The sequence below is a fragment of the Drepanopeziza brunnea genome, assembly GCF_022702325.1.
Source record: "Drepanopeziza brunnea f. sp. 'multigermtubi' strain 214-2 chromosome Unknown ctg4, whole genome shotgun sequence".
Lineage (NCBI taxonomy): Eukaryota > Fungi > Ascomycota > Leotiomycetes > Helotiales > Drepanopezizaceae > Drepanopeziza > Drepanopeziza brunnea.
In genome coordinates this window covers 1760665-1774872 of record NW_027094067.1, presented here as the reverse complement: position 1 = coordinate 1774872, position 14208 = coordinate 1760665, and the positions used below count along the sequence as shown (strand labels likewise).

The following is a 14208-nucleotide window of genomic DNA, read 5'->3' as shown; positions in this document are numbered from 1 at the left end:
CGGTAGATATACTAGCGCGCTCCGAGCTGAATGTAAGAATTTGCCGAAAAGATCTATTGAATATATACATATATCTATAATTATATTCCACCCCTCTTTCCACAAGGCCGTAGACGAGAGTAAACTGGTCTTCCCAATGCATTACTTTTCATAAATTCATTACACGAGAAAGAGAGAGAGGCTCCAGATCGGCGAACAAATGCCCCGAATCCAATTCAATTCAATTCAATCGATGCATTCGCCGCCGGGGGGCAACGGAACAAGAAAAGAAGAAATTAAGCGACGTGAGTAGGTAGGTGCTTGTCAACTTCTGCTGGTTTCTGCAGAGTAATGGCAGGCACACAAACGACTTCGGAATTCCCCCTGCCACACCATACCACGCCAACGCCGCGCCACGACTCCAGTGAGTAGCGTTTCGGTAGCGTCGGGCCGTAAGGGACAGGGAGGAGCACGAGGTGGAGGGATTTAAGCGAACGGGAACACGTGCTCGTGCTTGACGACGACGACGCTTGATTTGCATTCTCCGCTTCCCGGCCCGAGGATTGAGTTTGAAGATTAATTTTTATTTCATTGAAGATTGATTGTTTTAGTCTGAGTGAACCTCGAGAGATTCGAATTTTTAAAAGGTGGGAGTTTAGTTAGATTTGGATTAGAAGAAAAAGAGACACGTCCCGTGGTTATCGGTCCAGACCCGGCCGTTGAGTGTGTGTTGTTGGTGGTTGGTTTCCCGCCAAAATTTGCTTTACCGCGCGGTCTGCTGTCCGGCTGTATTCCGACACCATGGACAACGTGAGAGAAAGTATTAGGGATCCTTCGACGCCACAGCTATTGCGGTGGACGTTGGAGGAGGTCCCATTAGTGGTGACTACAGCATAAGGCATATCCTCTTCCTCAGACTATAGCGCTATGGCATATGCCATTGTCATCCCAACCAATTGCACGAGGAATCTTTCGAGAGGACTGAGTCGCTGGTAAAGAGAGGTCGATCCTCCTTTTGCGACATACTGCACGGGATTTGGGAGTGCGGTACTTGTCACATTTACCATGCTGAGGGTGCCGTTACCGGAGCCCATCGCATATGTCGGTTCCGCGGTGGGAGAGGGATTCGGTGTTGGACTTGGTTCGGTGTAGGTGCCAGATGGCACGCCGAGAATTGCAGTCTGTGAGAATGTGTAGCTTGTCACTGTGCTCGGGTACACGCTGGCAGGTGTTGAAGACGACAACGTCGAGGAAGGCGGATTGACCGCTGACGCACGAGGAACTAGGATAAGAGGTCAGAAGCTTGATCAGATTAAATCGGAAAAGGCTGGAATGCAGAGATCTGTAGTGTGGCTGGTGGTTGAGCAGCAGGTGCACCTCGTACCTAATTTTCCTATGACTTCCTGAATCTTGCGGGCGTAGATGCCAGCTATTTTCGCGTATCCGATGTCATTGGGGTGGACATAGTCGAACATGTCGCTCGGGGTCAACTCGGGGATGTGCACATCTGCAAGATACACGTTTCTCCCTAGTCGGCTTTGTGCGTCAACAATAGAGCGGACGTTTGCGTTATAGACAACAGCCCCGGCTTCGATCGCGCTGTTGGGGAGTAGGGTCGATACGACGATCAGTGCCGCAGGTAATGTCTGGTACAGGTAATCCAGAAAGTTTGACAGGTTTTCGCCCATGACTGCGGGGTCTTTTTTCTGGCGGAGATCGTTGCTTCCAACATGGATGAGGACAACGTTCGGCTTGGGTGAGATGGAGGACATCCCAGCCTGTACTTTGGCTGCGACTTCGTCGGTTCGATTGCCTGGCCAGCAATCGCAGTTGTTGTCCGTCATGTTACCTCCGTGTTGGGTTCCAAGCATCTGGACATCGTTCCCATATGACATCAAAGCAGTCTTGAGGCCAAGGCGAAATCCATTGCCGTCTGTCGAGCCTGTCCCGAAGACTATAGAGGCTCCAACGGGGAGAATGCGTAACTGCATGCCTGTTCTCGCCTCTAGTCGTGAGGCCCGGCGATTAACATGAGAGAGCTGCCCTTCAAAACTGGCAGGAGTCGGGGCAGCTTGTGAGCGGGCTTTGCAAGTTAGAAATCGAACAGATCACTTGGAATCGGAAAGCTTGCCTGTAGAAGCGAGTGTAATGATTGAACAGCATAACTTCCAGAACTGCATCTTGACGACTGGAACCCGGAGGATGGCTGACAAGAACTTTTGGAAGAGTGGTTTCCATGGTATTTATCTATACTAATCCGAAGCGCCGTCGAGGCAAACTTGTGGGATGATTGAATTCGTACATGGTTAGACCCCTAATCCTGGAGGACATGCTAATTCAACCCCAGCCCCCTGAATCACAAGTCGGTGTATGAAAACCTCAGAAGATATGATGAGGGTAAGCCTGCGACATGGTCTGAACGTATCGGCCGGCGGTAATTAACGGTCAAGACACGGGAGGTCCCCAGCCCGTACGAGAAGCGGCTGACGCTCCCATCGAGCGGCCATAGCGAGATAAAAATAAAAATACTTGACCCGCACGTTTGCTTGATGCCCTCGAAACCCGCAGAAAGCTTAAAACCTCGCTGTACCATGGATTTGAAATAAGCCTCATCTGTTCCCAGATATCGGTCAGATACAAAGTCCTCGCTTAAAAATCATGACTACGTGCACGGTGTCAACAACTCTCAAGTACGTCCAATGAGTCGGCGCCAAAAATTTCATGTGAGCGCAATTTTCCGTCTATTGGTAGTCAAGGCGTGGGAACTTTCAAATGCTATGGATCCTGAAAGGATCTACATATTTTATAAATTGCGAATCAAGTACCACTCGCTATGAGCTTTATGTCGTTGCTTGCCAATGGCTATGGCTATATCACATCCAATAAAGTAAATACAAGCCGCCTTTGATTTCCTAGAACGTTCGAAATGGGTTGTCGTAATGTTCGGCCCGATTGCTTTCTGAAAGCAATCGAACCGGAACAGAAATAGGTACTCCATATCAACAGCATCGATGCCCAGAGAGAGAACACCAAGCAGGTTCCTGGAAGAGGGCTGACGACACGTTTGATATTGATTCGACTGCAGTCTAATTATACTGCGTAAGGGCGCGTTGGGTAACTCTACGAAGTCCAAATTCGAGGATGTTTTCGGGTTCTAATTGACCGAATTAAAACCTCGAAACCTCGAACATCTTCTTGAAATTAGAAACTGCAAAAGAGCATTTTCTATTTCTAGTGACCTATAATTTCAGTATCAAAGTCTCTATTGGAAACCGACTCGCAGACTTTTTAGAACAACGTTACGGGTAAACCTTCTTCGAAAACCTTATCGTATAAGAAGCGGGGAAAAGTAAGTCCTCAAATCTTGTATTCGCCTATTTCGACGATCAGCTGAACTCTGCTACGTAGGGATACCCATTCCGCAACAAAGATAGGACGAACTATCTTCCGCATTGCGATTTAAATAGGTCCTCGAAACTGGACTTAAGATAGTAACCAAACGCGAATGATAGTAAATCGCAACATCAATACAACTTCGCAACCAGCTTCGAGGTCTCATTTTCGCGATTTCATTTCAAGAATTCCTTGCTCCCCGATTTCTAAAAGCTTGTTAATCGATGTGATGAACAAAAGCTTAGAAACAAATAAGGAACGGTTTTTCTTTTCCCCAGTGATATACTACTACATCCCGGGCGTAAGTAAGTATTACCCCTCGAGGGTAGGGTACCCAGGGGGTTTGAAGTGGAAACTAAACTTTTGAGGCACCCTCGAGGGTTAATACTTAGGCCTGTACCGTGGTACGTAGTATTGTCGATAAGATAACCTTTATACTACGTACTACGAAGCTTTCAACTGACAACTAGTAGTAGTAGTACTACCCCCGCAACCCTTGCCCCTGACTTGTAACCCTTCAAACTGAATCTACAGTCGTAGTACTACTAGATCAATTTCGGCCCTTTGCGCAGTCAACGCACTGATCAGTTAGAAGACCAAGATTATACGTTATTGGCAGCCCCGCGCGCCAGCCAATTTGTCGGGTTTATGCGATATCTGTCCCCATGCGTTGATCTTTCTGAACTGGGGAAAGGGGTTTCAACGCCCCCTATGCTTGGCTGTGCCTAAATTAGTATATTGAACTCTATATTTGGGATGATTTTCTACTACGTACATGGGTGACAAATCTGCTGGCAGCACGAGTAGAGTTTGCAAAAGAGATTTGCAGATCCCTTTCTTCATCTGATCCTTGAACTGACATGCCTGCCTACCTCCCGATGTCAGCGTCATCATTCATGTTCGCTCAGCCAAGGAAAGGGTGTTTCTCTAATAGGTGATACACCGTATAAACTGGTGAAGGTCGTTCCGGGTCTAACCGAGTGTAGCAGGCCGCCCAGCAGAACGAAGGACTTTATTTCCTTGCCACATCTACATTATTTCTAGCTTACATACAACATATGAAGCTTTTTTTCTTCTTCTTGTTATTGCGCCGCAATCGCTTTGGCATTTGCCGTATTGAATGCTTCATGCCACACTTAGAGTTTACTCTTCAGCTCGTTTCGTTTCCAGCATATCTAGTGTATCCAATCATTCCTCTTTTTTTGCAGCACGCCTTTAATTTGCAATACGCTATCGATATATTAACGTTAGCCCGCGAACACGTTGATTAGACCGACGATCATCGAGATAAATTATTGTTTTACCGACGGAAAGTAAGCTCAGCCGAGAAAGTATCGGGAATTTACGTAGTAATACTGGTATTACACGTCGAGGAGCCAAAATCGAATGAATGTTTTAAAACACAATTTCTGAGAAACTCGATCGAATTTAAAAATAGGAACCGATGAATTCCAAAAGTTGTTTAACAATTATTATATCAATCGTTACTAAGATTTTTTACAATTATTTCGAATAAAGATTTCAGTAAGATAATACTAAAGGATACGCTATCTGATTTGTAGTGGTACTAGCCGTTTTAAAAGCTTGTAGTATCGAGCCGATCGAATAGCCAGCTTTATTTCTTGATCTGAACTCGATCGAGACGGTGTAAGGTTAGGGTAACCATGGGGCTTAAAGTGGAAACTAAACTTTTGAGGCAACCCTCGGGGCAGGGTAACCAGGGGCTTTAAAGTGGAAACTAAGCTTTTGAGGCACCTTCAAGGGCGTAACAATTACGCCTGTACCGTAGTAGATAAACGATATATTCAAGAGAAATATCTTAAAGCACATTAAAGCTATCTTCGATCGAAAAGAGTTGTTTAAAAGCGTAGGATTCAATCGAGAAGGATAGAATTGTTCCTTTCATTAAAACCAGAAGGCAGCGTTTTTTTAATCGCGACGGAAGGGTGGTATACAGTCTGATAAAGTAAAAGATTATAAAAACAGCGAGAATCTACCCTGAAGGGTGTAACAATTACGCCTGTACCGTGGTACATAGAGCCATACCAATACGATACATGTATCGACGAAAGACTTTATCACAATCTCTTTTTCATTAGCTTGGACGCTTACTTGCCTTGATTGGTATAATATCAGTGGTTATGATTCGCTTATCCGGCAACGACCACTTCTCTACACTTCTTAGCTTCGCTTTTTATTCGTCTACATAGTAGCATCTCCTTATTTTCTTTTTAAGAACGATTTCGATCAACCCGATTAATATGTATATCGAGAGTTTGAAACAGACTAGTGAGGCTACAAAAGGGATCATGCCGATTTCTACGCCGAATCCTTCAAGAGATTTTTTTTTTAAAAAAAATAAGAGGTCTTATAATATGCAATGCAATCCCACATGCTATCTTATCGAATTCGACCATAACTTGAAGGTGATATCGGGCCTTCTTTTAAGCTTCAATTTTTAATCTCTTTTATCGATTGAAATTCTATGATACCTAGATGATCTTAGTCTCAATGTGCTGAACAGCACTATCGGCAAAGATGTACGTACTACGTAGTATTAGATCAAAGTAGCTCTTCGCTCAATCTAAAAATTACGCTTATTCTTTCAAACTACGATCCTAACTCCTTTAATTGCATAAGTATAGCCATCGAGAAACTGAATGGTATCGGGGTCTCTTCCAAGTTCAAGATCATTCTAAGAAGGAATCGATTTAAATGAAATTAAAAAGCCCAAACCGAAGATAAAGTATACGGAAACTCGGTGAATTAGTCTTAAGAAATGCTCAACGTATCGCTCGTACTCTTTCAGAAGCTTTGTAGCTTGATTATTAATTCTCCATAGGATACGCTGTAACGACGAGAGAATCCTTTGAGCCAAGTATAAGAAAATACGTAGTACGTAGTAGTAGTATGAAAGCATTCGCAACCTTATCACAGCTATGGATTGAAGTTTGTCACAGTTAAAAGTGCTGCTTACATTCAGCTTCTCATTCTGGCAAGGTCCCATATACGTAGTACAGCTCGCTTGACTAAGTAGGTATAGACTCTGCCGGTGGCTTGCTCCATTCGGTCCGACCCGAAACGACTTTCACCAGTTTACGGTATACGGTCGTAGTGTACTCCGACGAGGGGTACTATTGCTTAGAGCAATTTCTTCCTTTTCCCCGGAATCTTCAGCCCCATTGCAATTTAGGAGCATACCCTTTAGCCAACGAAAGCCGTCCACCTCCCGCTAGCCTCTGGGGAAAGGAGGCCGGCGCACCACGCCCAATGGACAGGAGCTCTGATGAGAACGAACACATCTACACCCTCCAGACGGGTATATCTTCCGAAGCATTTTTTTACGATTAGAAGAAGACCTACGCGGAGGTACTATAAAAGCACGAACAAATGGGAACGCGGAGGCCAACCGCAGAGAGCATATGTGAATATGTAAGGGTCTTGTTCATCACTCGTAAGTATGTACATCCATTTCGGCATCGGACGAAGATAGCCCACTAGAGCTTACTTCCCTTCCTCAGCTCCTGTTCTAGTATCAGCCCTGGTTTCCCACCTCGACTGCCATCCAGCGTCACTACGACATCAACTGAGTCCTTCGGCCATGCCCACTTCTCCTTGAACTCGCTTGGGCACTTGCCCTCTACACAATCTACAATTCTGTCTCCGATGACTGGCAAGAATTTGTAGCCGTGACCGCTCCCTCCAGTAGCCAAGAACAAGCCCTCGTAATCCGGGTGATAGGTGATGATAAAGTCTCCTTTGGGAGTGTCTGTATACCAGCAAATTTTGCTCTGGATGAAGGGCCGTTCAGCGAGACTCGGGACCATCTCGCGGAGAGCTTGACGGCAGGCTATCTCGCCTTCTATAGGGACCCATAGCTTGGGATCGTCGTGCGTAGTCTTGGGAAGTGAGACCGTGATCGTCTCCGATGGGTTTTCAGGATTTTGAATCTGGGTTGGGTTCGCAAGTCCATAGCTATGTCGCGCGACCTTGAGGATGCGGTTCGCCGGTGGAATGACGAACATGCCTGTGCTCATGTTGAGCAGGACGGGGCGGTTCCCCAGACGTTCTTGCTCTTCTGCTGTAATTTCGACATAGCAAAGGACTTGGCCTGTAGCTTGAGCTCTTCCTCTTAAATCGACGAGCTTTCCTGTCCAAGCTCCAGTCGCTACAACGACCAGTTCTGCACTCACGACCTCTCCGGAGGTCAATTTGGCACCTGTGACTCTCTTTCCATCCTTCACCAGAGAAGCCACCTCCCCTTGCCTGAAATTTACCCTCCCTAAGGCTTCAACCTTCTTCCTTAACCACAGCATGCCGGCCTCGGCATCTGCCCATCCACTTCTGGTATTTATATACCCCCAGTCACCACTTCCACCGCCGCTTCCATGCGCCTCTTCGATTTCAGTGCTTGACTTCAGCTCCCGCACTGATTTCTCATCCCCAGATTTCTTGGCCATATCGGCCACATTTTCCAAACTGTGTCGCACATACTCCTCTCCTTGTTGGCCCTTGTTAGCCACCAGCACCAGACCATTCTCAGTATATCTTCCTTGACCGCCCAGGTCGTCTGGGCCTTGCTGACGCCATATATCTTGCGCGACAGCAGCTAACTTAGCATATGCTGCATCGTGGTAGTCGGCGCGAATTATGCGTGAGGAATCGATCGAGGAGCCATCTGGGGAAGGAAATGGTGAACGATCAATGATAGTGATCTTTGTATTGGCGAAAGACGGACGCAGGGAGAGGGCATGTGCTGTGGAAAGTCCAAATACCCCGTGGCCCAGGATCAGGATAGATTTGGGAGTAGGTGTAGCCATTGCGACCTCTGCAGCTTGCTAATGAAGAAAATAGGCTGGGACTCGGGATGGGAGGGAATTTTCAGATATGAATAGGCAAAGGAGAAGAAAAAAAAAACCAACAGCCTCGCTGGCTAATTTTGACCGACTCAATTGCAGATACATGAAGGCAAAAACATCCTCACCGTGCATACGGATACTGAAAATTACGGATTTCCGTACAGTGGGGGTGGAGCCGACATTTCTCTTGTGACTTGGCACTCGGATGTCAGTCTGTTCAATGGCGCTCGCTATCTGGTCGATGGAGCCAGGAAACTTTATGCGCTTGTACAACTCATCAAATGGGCGAAGGACAACGAGGTACCTATATGGTGTCTATAACCGGTGAGTCTGTACAGTACCGGTAGTAGTCATGGGCGCTAGGGTTAGTCTTGGACATTGCACCCTTACTCATCCTGTTCGGACTGGCATGGAAGAGTGCCCATGAAGATGTCAAAAGCTTGATCTAGCCGTCAGTTTCCTGAATGTTGGTACAGTAAAATGCGACTCCCGAATTTCACTTCTCGATATAAAAGCTTCTCAGCTTACCAGTCCAATCGAAAGGAAAACATTGTCCATGCTAGATAAAAGTCAGTGCGCTGCCTTGTAAACGTCGGGCTCTCCACTGACCATTAACAATAGACAAGGTAAATCAATGTTTTCTCGGTAGCCATTTGGCGCTAGTCGGGTATCGGGCGACATCTCGAAATGTCAGCCTCGGCGGCCCAAGAATCTCCAGCGTACAGACCGCATCGATTTATCAGGACGCAATGGCCGACAGCAGCAAAAATCATCGCCAGGGCGACCACTATCGAGACGATCGATCGCGCTCTCCACGCCGAAACCACTCTCATTCGCATCGAACGCGCTCTCCTCATTCCAGACATCGTCACAAGCGCAAGCACTCCCCGAATATCACCGCCAAAGACCTGCCCTTCAATTCGCGACAATTAGTGAAACGCGATTACGATGCATTCAAACCGATGTTCGCGCTGTATCTGGATATCCAGAAGCAGAGATACTTGGAGGACATGGACGAGACGGAGGTGAGGGGTAGATGGAAGAGCTTCGTTGGCAAATGGTAAGGACTCCATCGCTGTCAGATTACTCTTGGATAGAGCGGGCGTGACTAACTTGTGAGAGGAATCGCGGAGAATTATCAGAAGGCTGGTATGATCCTACTACGCTGCAGAAAGCAGTGCAATCCGCTGAAGGAGCCGAACTGGAACGGCGAGAAGAGGAACGCCTGAATCCTAAAGCAACGGCTGCAGAGGGGAGAATAGCCAGTCCGTCTCCGAAAAAAATCGGTCCGGAGGACAGCGATAGTGATGATTCCATTGGACCCAGCTTGCCAGGTCAAGAGAGCAGATCTGGAGGACGAAAGAAGGGACCGAGTATTCCCAACATGCATGACTTGGAACTCAAGAGAGGTATGGACTCCCAATGGGACGATAATAGCCTATATCTAACAGTACTTGCAGAGATGGATGCCGAAGATGGCCTGAATCGGCGAGACGATATTCGATATGCTCGCAAAGTTGATCGAAAAGAACAAAAGGCTGCCTTAGATGAACTCCTTCCCCGCGCCGAAGCAGGAACACGAGAGCGGCAACTGGAGAAGAAGAAAGAAGTCAATGAAAAGATGAAGTCTTTCAGAGAGAAGTCTCCGGGCGCAGCGGAGGTCCCAGACAGGGAGCTGATGGGTGGCGGGGATGGCATTGAGAGTTACAAACAGGAAAAAGAGAAATTTGAGAGAAAGAAGAATGAGAGGGAGCTGAGGAAGGAGGAGATGTTGAGGGCGAGGATGGCGGAGAGAGAAGAGAGATTGCAGGAGTATAGGACGAAGGAAGAGGGGACCATGGCTATGCTCAAGGCTTTAGCGAAGCAGAATTTTGGCTAAAGAATTAGAGTAGCGTAATGAGATCAACGTATCATTGAACAAGGGTGAATAGAATCGAATGTTTTGTGACCTTCAACTCAGCCATAAACTCAGCCATAAACTCAGGCATAAGTTCAGCCTTGTGATAGCCTCGCGAGCAGACTGGCGCTAAAAATCATTGACGACAACCTTTAACGTATTGTCTCAACACCAATGCTCGGGTCGACAATTATTAGTCAAAGGCTTGGAGCGCATCGGCAAGCATTGCAGAACTTTTCGGGGGCGGTGCCATTGTCTGTTCTGTTCCACGTTTGCTCTGCCCCGCCCAAGGACTTCAAAATAATTTGGCCTTGATTTTACAAGGTGAACATATTACACTGAGCCTAGATCGGCTATACAGCTCACCTGAGGGGGAGAAGTGATGGAGAGAGCATGCAAAAGGCTGCTCCTTGCGAGCTCTAAGGCCAATGGCTCGATGTCAAGATGTCGAAGGGATCTCAGCACAACCATACCATTACAAGCAGCAAAACACGCAAAGCCAGCGAAACATGCAAAGCCCGCGATACCAAAGCCATCAAAGGCCGTAACTAAAAGCACATCGAAGGAGTCTCATCCTAAGTATAAGTGCGAGCAATTCTGATGCTATTCAATGATTTCCCTAGCTAACCTACTGCCAGGCCATCAACCCAAAAGCAGGTTCCCAAACCCCTTTCTACTCCCAAACCTAAAGCCAACCCTTTTCGGAACCGTGTAATTCCCATGTACTTCGGAGGCTTAATTGTATTGGGCTTATCGGGTTATATGACATATTTCTACATCACCATTACCAGAGACGATGGCAAGCCTACGCGCATCTCTCCAGCCTCACAGCAAGATGTGTCTACCCAATACGACAAGATCGCTACCACATTCGACGATACCGTCGATCCGATGGAAAATAGCATGGGTATCACTTCGCTGCGGCGGAAATTGGCATCGGAAGCAGTAGGTGACGTCCTCGAAGTCTCGATCGGCACAGGGCGGAACTTAGAGTTCTATCAATGGGACTTTAAAGGTCATCAAGGTGTGGGCAAAGTCGATGCCACAGGCCATATCAAGAAAGGGAAGGTTAGGAGCTTCACAGCCGTGGACAAAAGTGGAGAGATGTTGGAGATTGCACACGAGAAGTTCGGCAAGATGTTCCCAGGGATTCTGGGCGTAAGGTGGGTCATCGCCGACGCGACTGAGCCCGGTGCTATTCCTGGGCCTCCCAAGAGCGCGAACGAGAGGAGTGGAAATCTGGACTCGAAATATGATACCGTGCTGCAGACTATGGGGCTGTGTTCAGTCAGCGATCCTGTCAAACTGCTGAAGAATCTGGGAGAGTGTGTGAAGGAGGAGGAGGGACGAATTTTGCTGTTGGAGCATGGGAGAGGGAGTTGGGCATTTTTGAACAAGGCGCTGGATAAGTCCGCTGAGGGACACGCGGAAGCTTTTGGGTGTTGGTGGAACAGAGATATTAGGCAGATTGTGGAGGAGAGTGGCTTGGAGATTGTCAAGATTGAGCAACCCAAGTGGTGGCACGCAGGCACGACGTGGTGGGTGGAGCTGAGGAAACCAAAGTCCAAATCTGCGGTCAGAGAGAGCGAGAAGGGACAGCAAGTGGCACCACTTGTTGTGGCAGTGGATGCCGAGGGGAAGGAAAAGCAGGCTCCGACAACAAGCCGCGAACCGAAGAAAAAGGGGTGGTGGTAGCGCAAATACCCGGAATAGTGAGTTGTCAAGGTACCTAGTTTTGAGGCCTGACCTAGTCACACACTTTTTTTGCCATGTCAGAAACCTCTGAAGCATTCCTCACTCTGATTTTCTGGCACTTTCGTCCTTCCCTGCCCCTTCTCCCATCGAACGTCATGGAACGCTTCACTCGATACCGAGAGTTGGTTTACCAAAACCGTGGATACAGCACTCATTCACGGACTTGCGGAAGCATGCTAGAAGCGCTCCTCGAAATCATACCCTGTGCGCTGTACGTCCTCATTGCCCTTTGTTCTTTGCTTCGAGCATTTCCGAGTGTCATCGAATCAAACGAGCTAAATCTGGCTACCTTCGATCACTCTCTCATGTCTCATACTATCGCTTCTAATGGTTCACATGGCCCCAGAAATTTCGTACGCCCCGTTTTCCAGAAACAGAAGTGGAAAGACAGCAGTTCAACGAGCTTGACGATGTAGATGTGGGAGTATATGAGGATATGATGGAGTACTTAGACGAAAGTCCGGACTACGATGATCAGATCCTGATTGACGCGAAGGATAAAGACGTTGTTCTTCTTGACAAATATGATTAGAGGGCCGCCAGAACCTCTAGTCTTTTATTTTTATCTGACATGGTGCTGATTGCAAGTCCAGGTCAATTCATTTACAACGAAGGACCCGTTTGTGCAGGCGACAGCAGATTATGATCCAGACGAGAAGGGGACCGAGGAAAGGCGATTTGGTACACAGGCCAGTTTAAAAATCTGTCGTTTTCTAGTATATCGACATGGTTCGCGAATCTACAAATAAGGTACGGCGAAAGCAGAAGGGAATAGTCAGGCAAAGGGGGCGAATCAAGCAAGGGAGGAGTTGCTTCAGCCAAACCCTTATTGTTCATTGACCTAAGCTCCGACACGGACGATGAAGAATCAGCGGCAGATGACATAACAGGGGGGGGGGGGAGACCAAAAGGAAGAGGGATGAGTCGGAAGATGAGGAAGATGAGGAGCATTCATCGGGAGAAGATGAAAAGGAGAAACCCTCAGCAGCGAAGAAGATCGAGGTGAAGGATGTTGACGATGAGGACGAGGACGAGGACGAGGATGGGGATGATGATGAGGATAACGACGGCCCTATACAACGCGGAATGGCGACTTTCGGAAGCATTGGCTGCCGTAGGGAGAAAGAACCATTCATGGATTTCATGCGGATATATCTTTCCAAAGATCAGCCTAAGGCCAAGTCAGCTAGCTAGCCGGGAATGATGAAAACTATACCCAAGGCCAGAATCCGGGATGGAACTTCGTCGCCATCCTATAAAGTTCGACCTGAGAGTCTTTCAGAAGCCAGAGTTCTTGTACGAGGGCGGTCTGAAAGAAAGATTTTTACCGGGTAGAAATGACCTGGCGGCGCTCGTCAACGGGTCACCTCTGACTGATGCAGAAACCGAATCGTGGCAGCCAGATAAAGATTCGGAAACCTTCTGATGGTGGTTTCAGAATAAGGTATTGGCGATGGCAGCTGTACTTAGGAATGAAAATGTGGAACCCATAGAGGGTATTGTGAGCAGGCATGGTTTACTGAGTATAAAAAACGAGAGACGCCGAAACATGGCATCTCACGATAATCGTGGTAGCGAGCTTCTATGCGTGGCTGAGTCAAGGCAGGAGTAGATTCACCTCGCTAAGATAGTAGTGTCGTTCGGAATCGCAAATGTGTTGTATTGCAATTGGTATGCATGAAGATTCCGCCTTCAGGACAGTCATAAACATTTGTTTCATGAACTTTGGATGCTCAATTTTCATTCCAAAAGACATTGCAATGGAAACATATTGATTCTTCTAGCCAACTCGCTTAGTTTGATATCACAATAACAACAAGAGCACTTCACTTGTTAAGAGCCATACGTTGTATAAGATATTCCAGGAAATCATGTATTTTTATGGTAATCAAACAGATTTACATGCTGTGCATACTCTGGTTGATATAAATCCTGATGCAGACACCAGTTCATTGTGAATCAAGGCCCTTTTGAAACGCTCGCATTCCAACATGTTAGACTAAACTCTGCCAACAAGAGCCTGATTATAACAGCGTAGAAATAGAAAGTGTAAAACTAAAGGGCGAGGAAGAATACTTTCGATGGAGCGTTATGACAACAAAATAGCGGGATTGGTCATTGTCATAGCTAACAGGCTTGGACAACGAATAAATAAACGATTTCCCTTGATCAAACTGCTGGTGAGGTAGAATATTGGTTGTGTGGTGCAGACGACGTTTGTAGCAGATTTGTTCGGGTATACCTTTTGAATAGTGTGGTGGGAATTATCATCTTGGTAGATATTTGATTTACGATCCAATACTCTCAATATTCTATGGAGAAGAG

At 47.0% G+C, this 14208-nt stretch overlaps 4 protein-coding genes across 4 annotated transcripts; 2 read left to right on the top strand and 2 right to left on the bottom strand.

Annotated features, from left to right (window-relative positions):
• Positions 1-896: 896 nt before the first annotated feature.
• L3040_003290 (uncharacterized protein) lies at positions 897-2159 on the bottom strand (the record flags this gene model as incomplete). Its single annotated transcript, XM_066154408.1, has 3 exons — positions 897-1261; positions 1364-2062; positions 2111-2159. 3 exons carry the CDS (start codon positions 2157-2159, stop codon positions 897-899), a joined length of 1113 nt encoding a protein of 370 aa, XP_066012373.1.
• A 4710-nt stretch (positions 2160-6869) lies between these two features.
• Positions 6870-8192, bottom strand: L3040_003289 (uncharacterized protein; the record flags this gene model as incomplete). The annotated part of the gene is made up of 1 exon (XM_007293689.2): positions 6870-8192. One exon carries the CDS (start codon positions 8190-8192, stop codon positions 6870-6872), a length of 1323 nt encoding a protein of 440 aa, XP_007293751.2.
• Positions 8193-8787: 595 nt separating this feature from the next.
• L3040_003288 (uncharacterized protein) lies at positions 8788-10110 on the top strand (the record flags this gene model as incomplete). The annotated part of the gene is made up of 4 exons (XM_007293690.2): positions 8788-8800; positions 8853-9291; positions 9354-9640; positions 9692-10110. The coding sequence occupies 4 exons, from the start codon at positions 8788-8790 to the stop codon at positions 10108-10110; spliced, it is 1158 nt and encodes a 385-aa protein (XP_007293752.2).
• Positions 10111-10564: 454 nt separating this feature from the next.
• L3040_003287 (uncharacterized protein) lies at positions 10565-11823 on the top strand (the record flags this gene model as incomplete). The annotated part of the gene is made up of 2 exons (XM_066154407.1): positions 10565-10713; positions 10767-11823. The coding sequence occupies 2 exons, from the start codon at positions 10565-10567 to the stop codon at positions 11821-11823; spliced, it is 1206 nt and encodes a 401-aa protein (XP_066012372.1).
• Positions 11824-14208: the final 2385 nt, after the last annotated feature.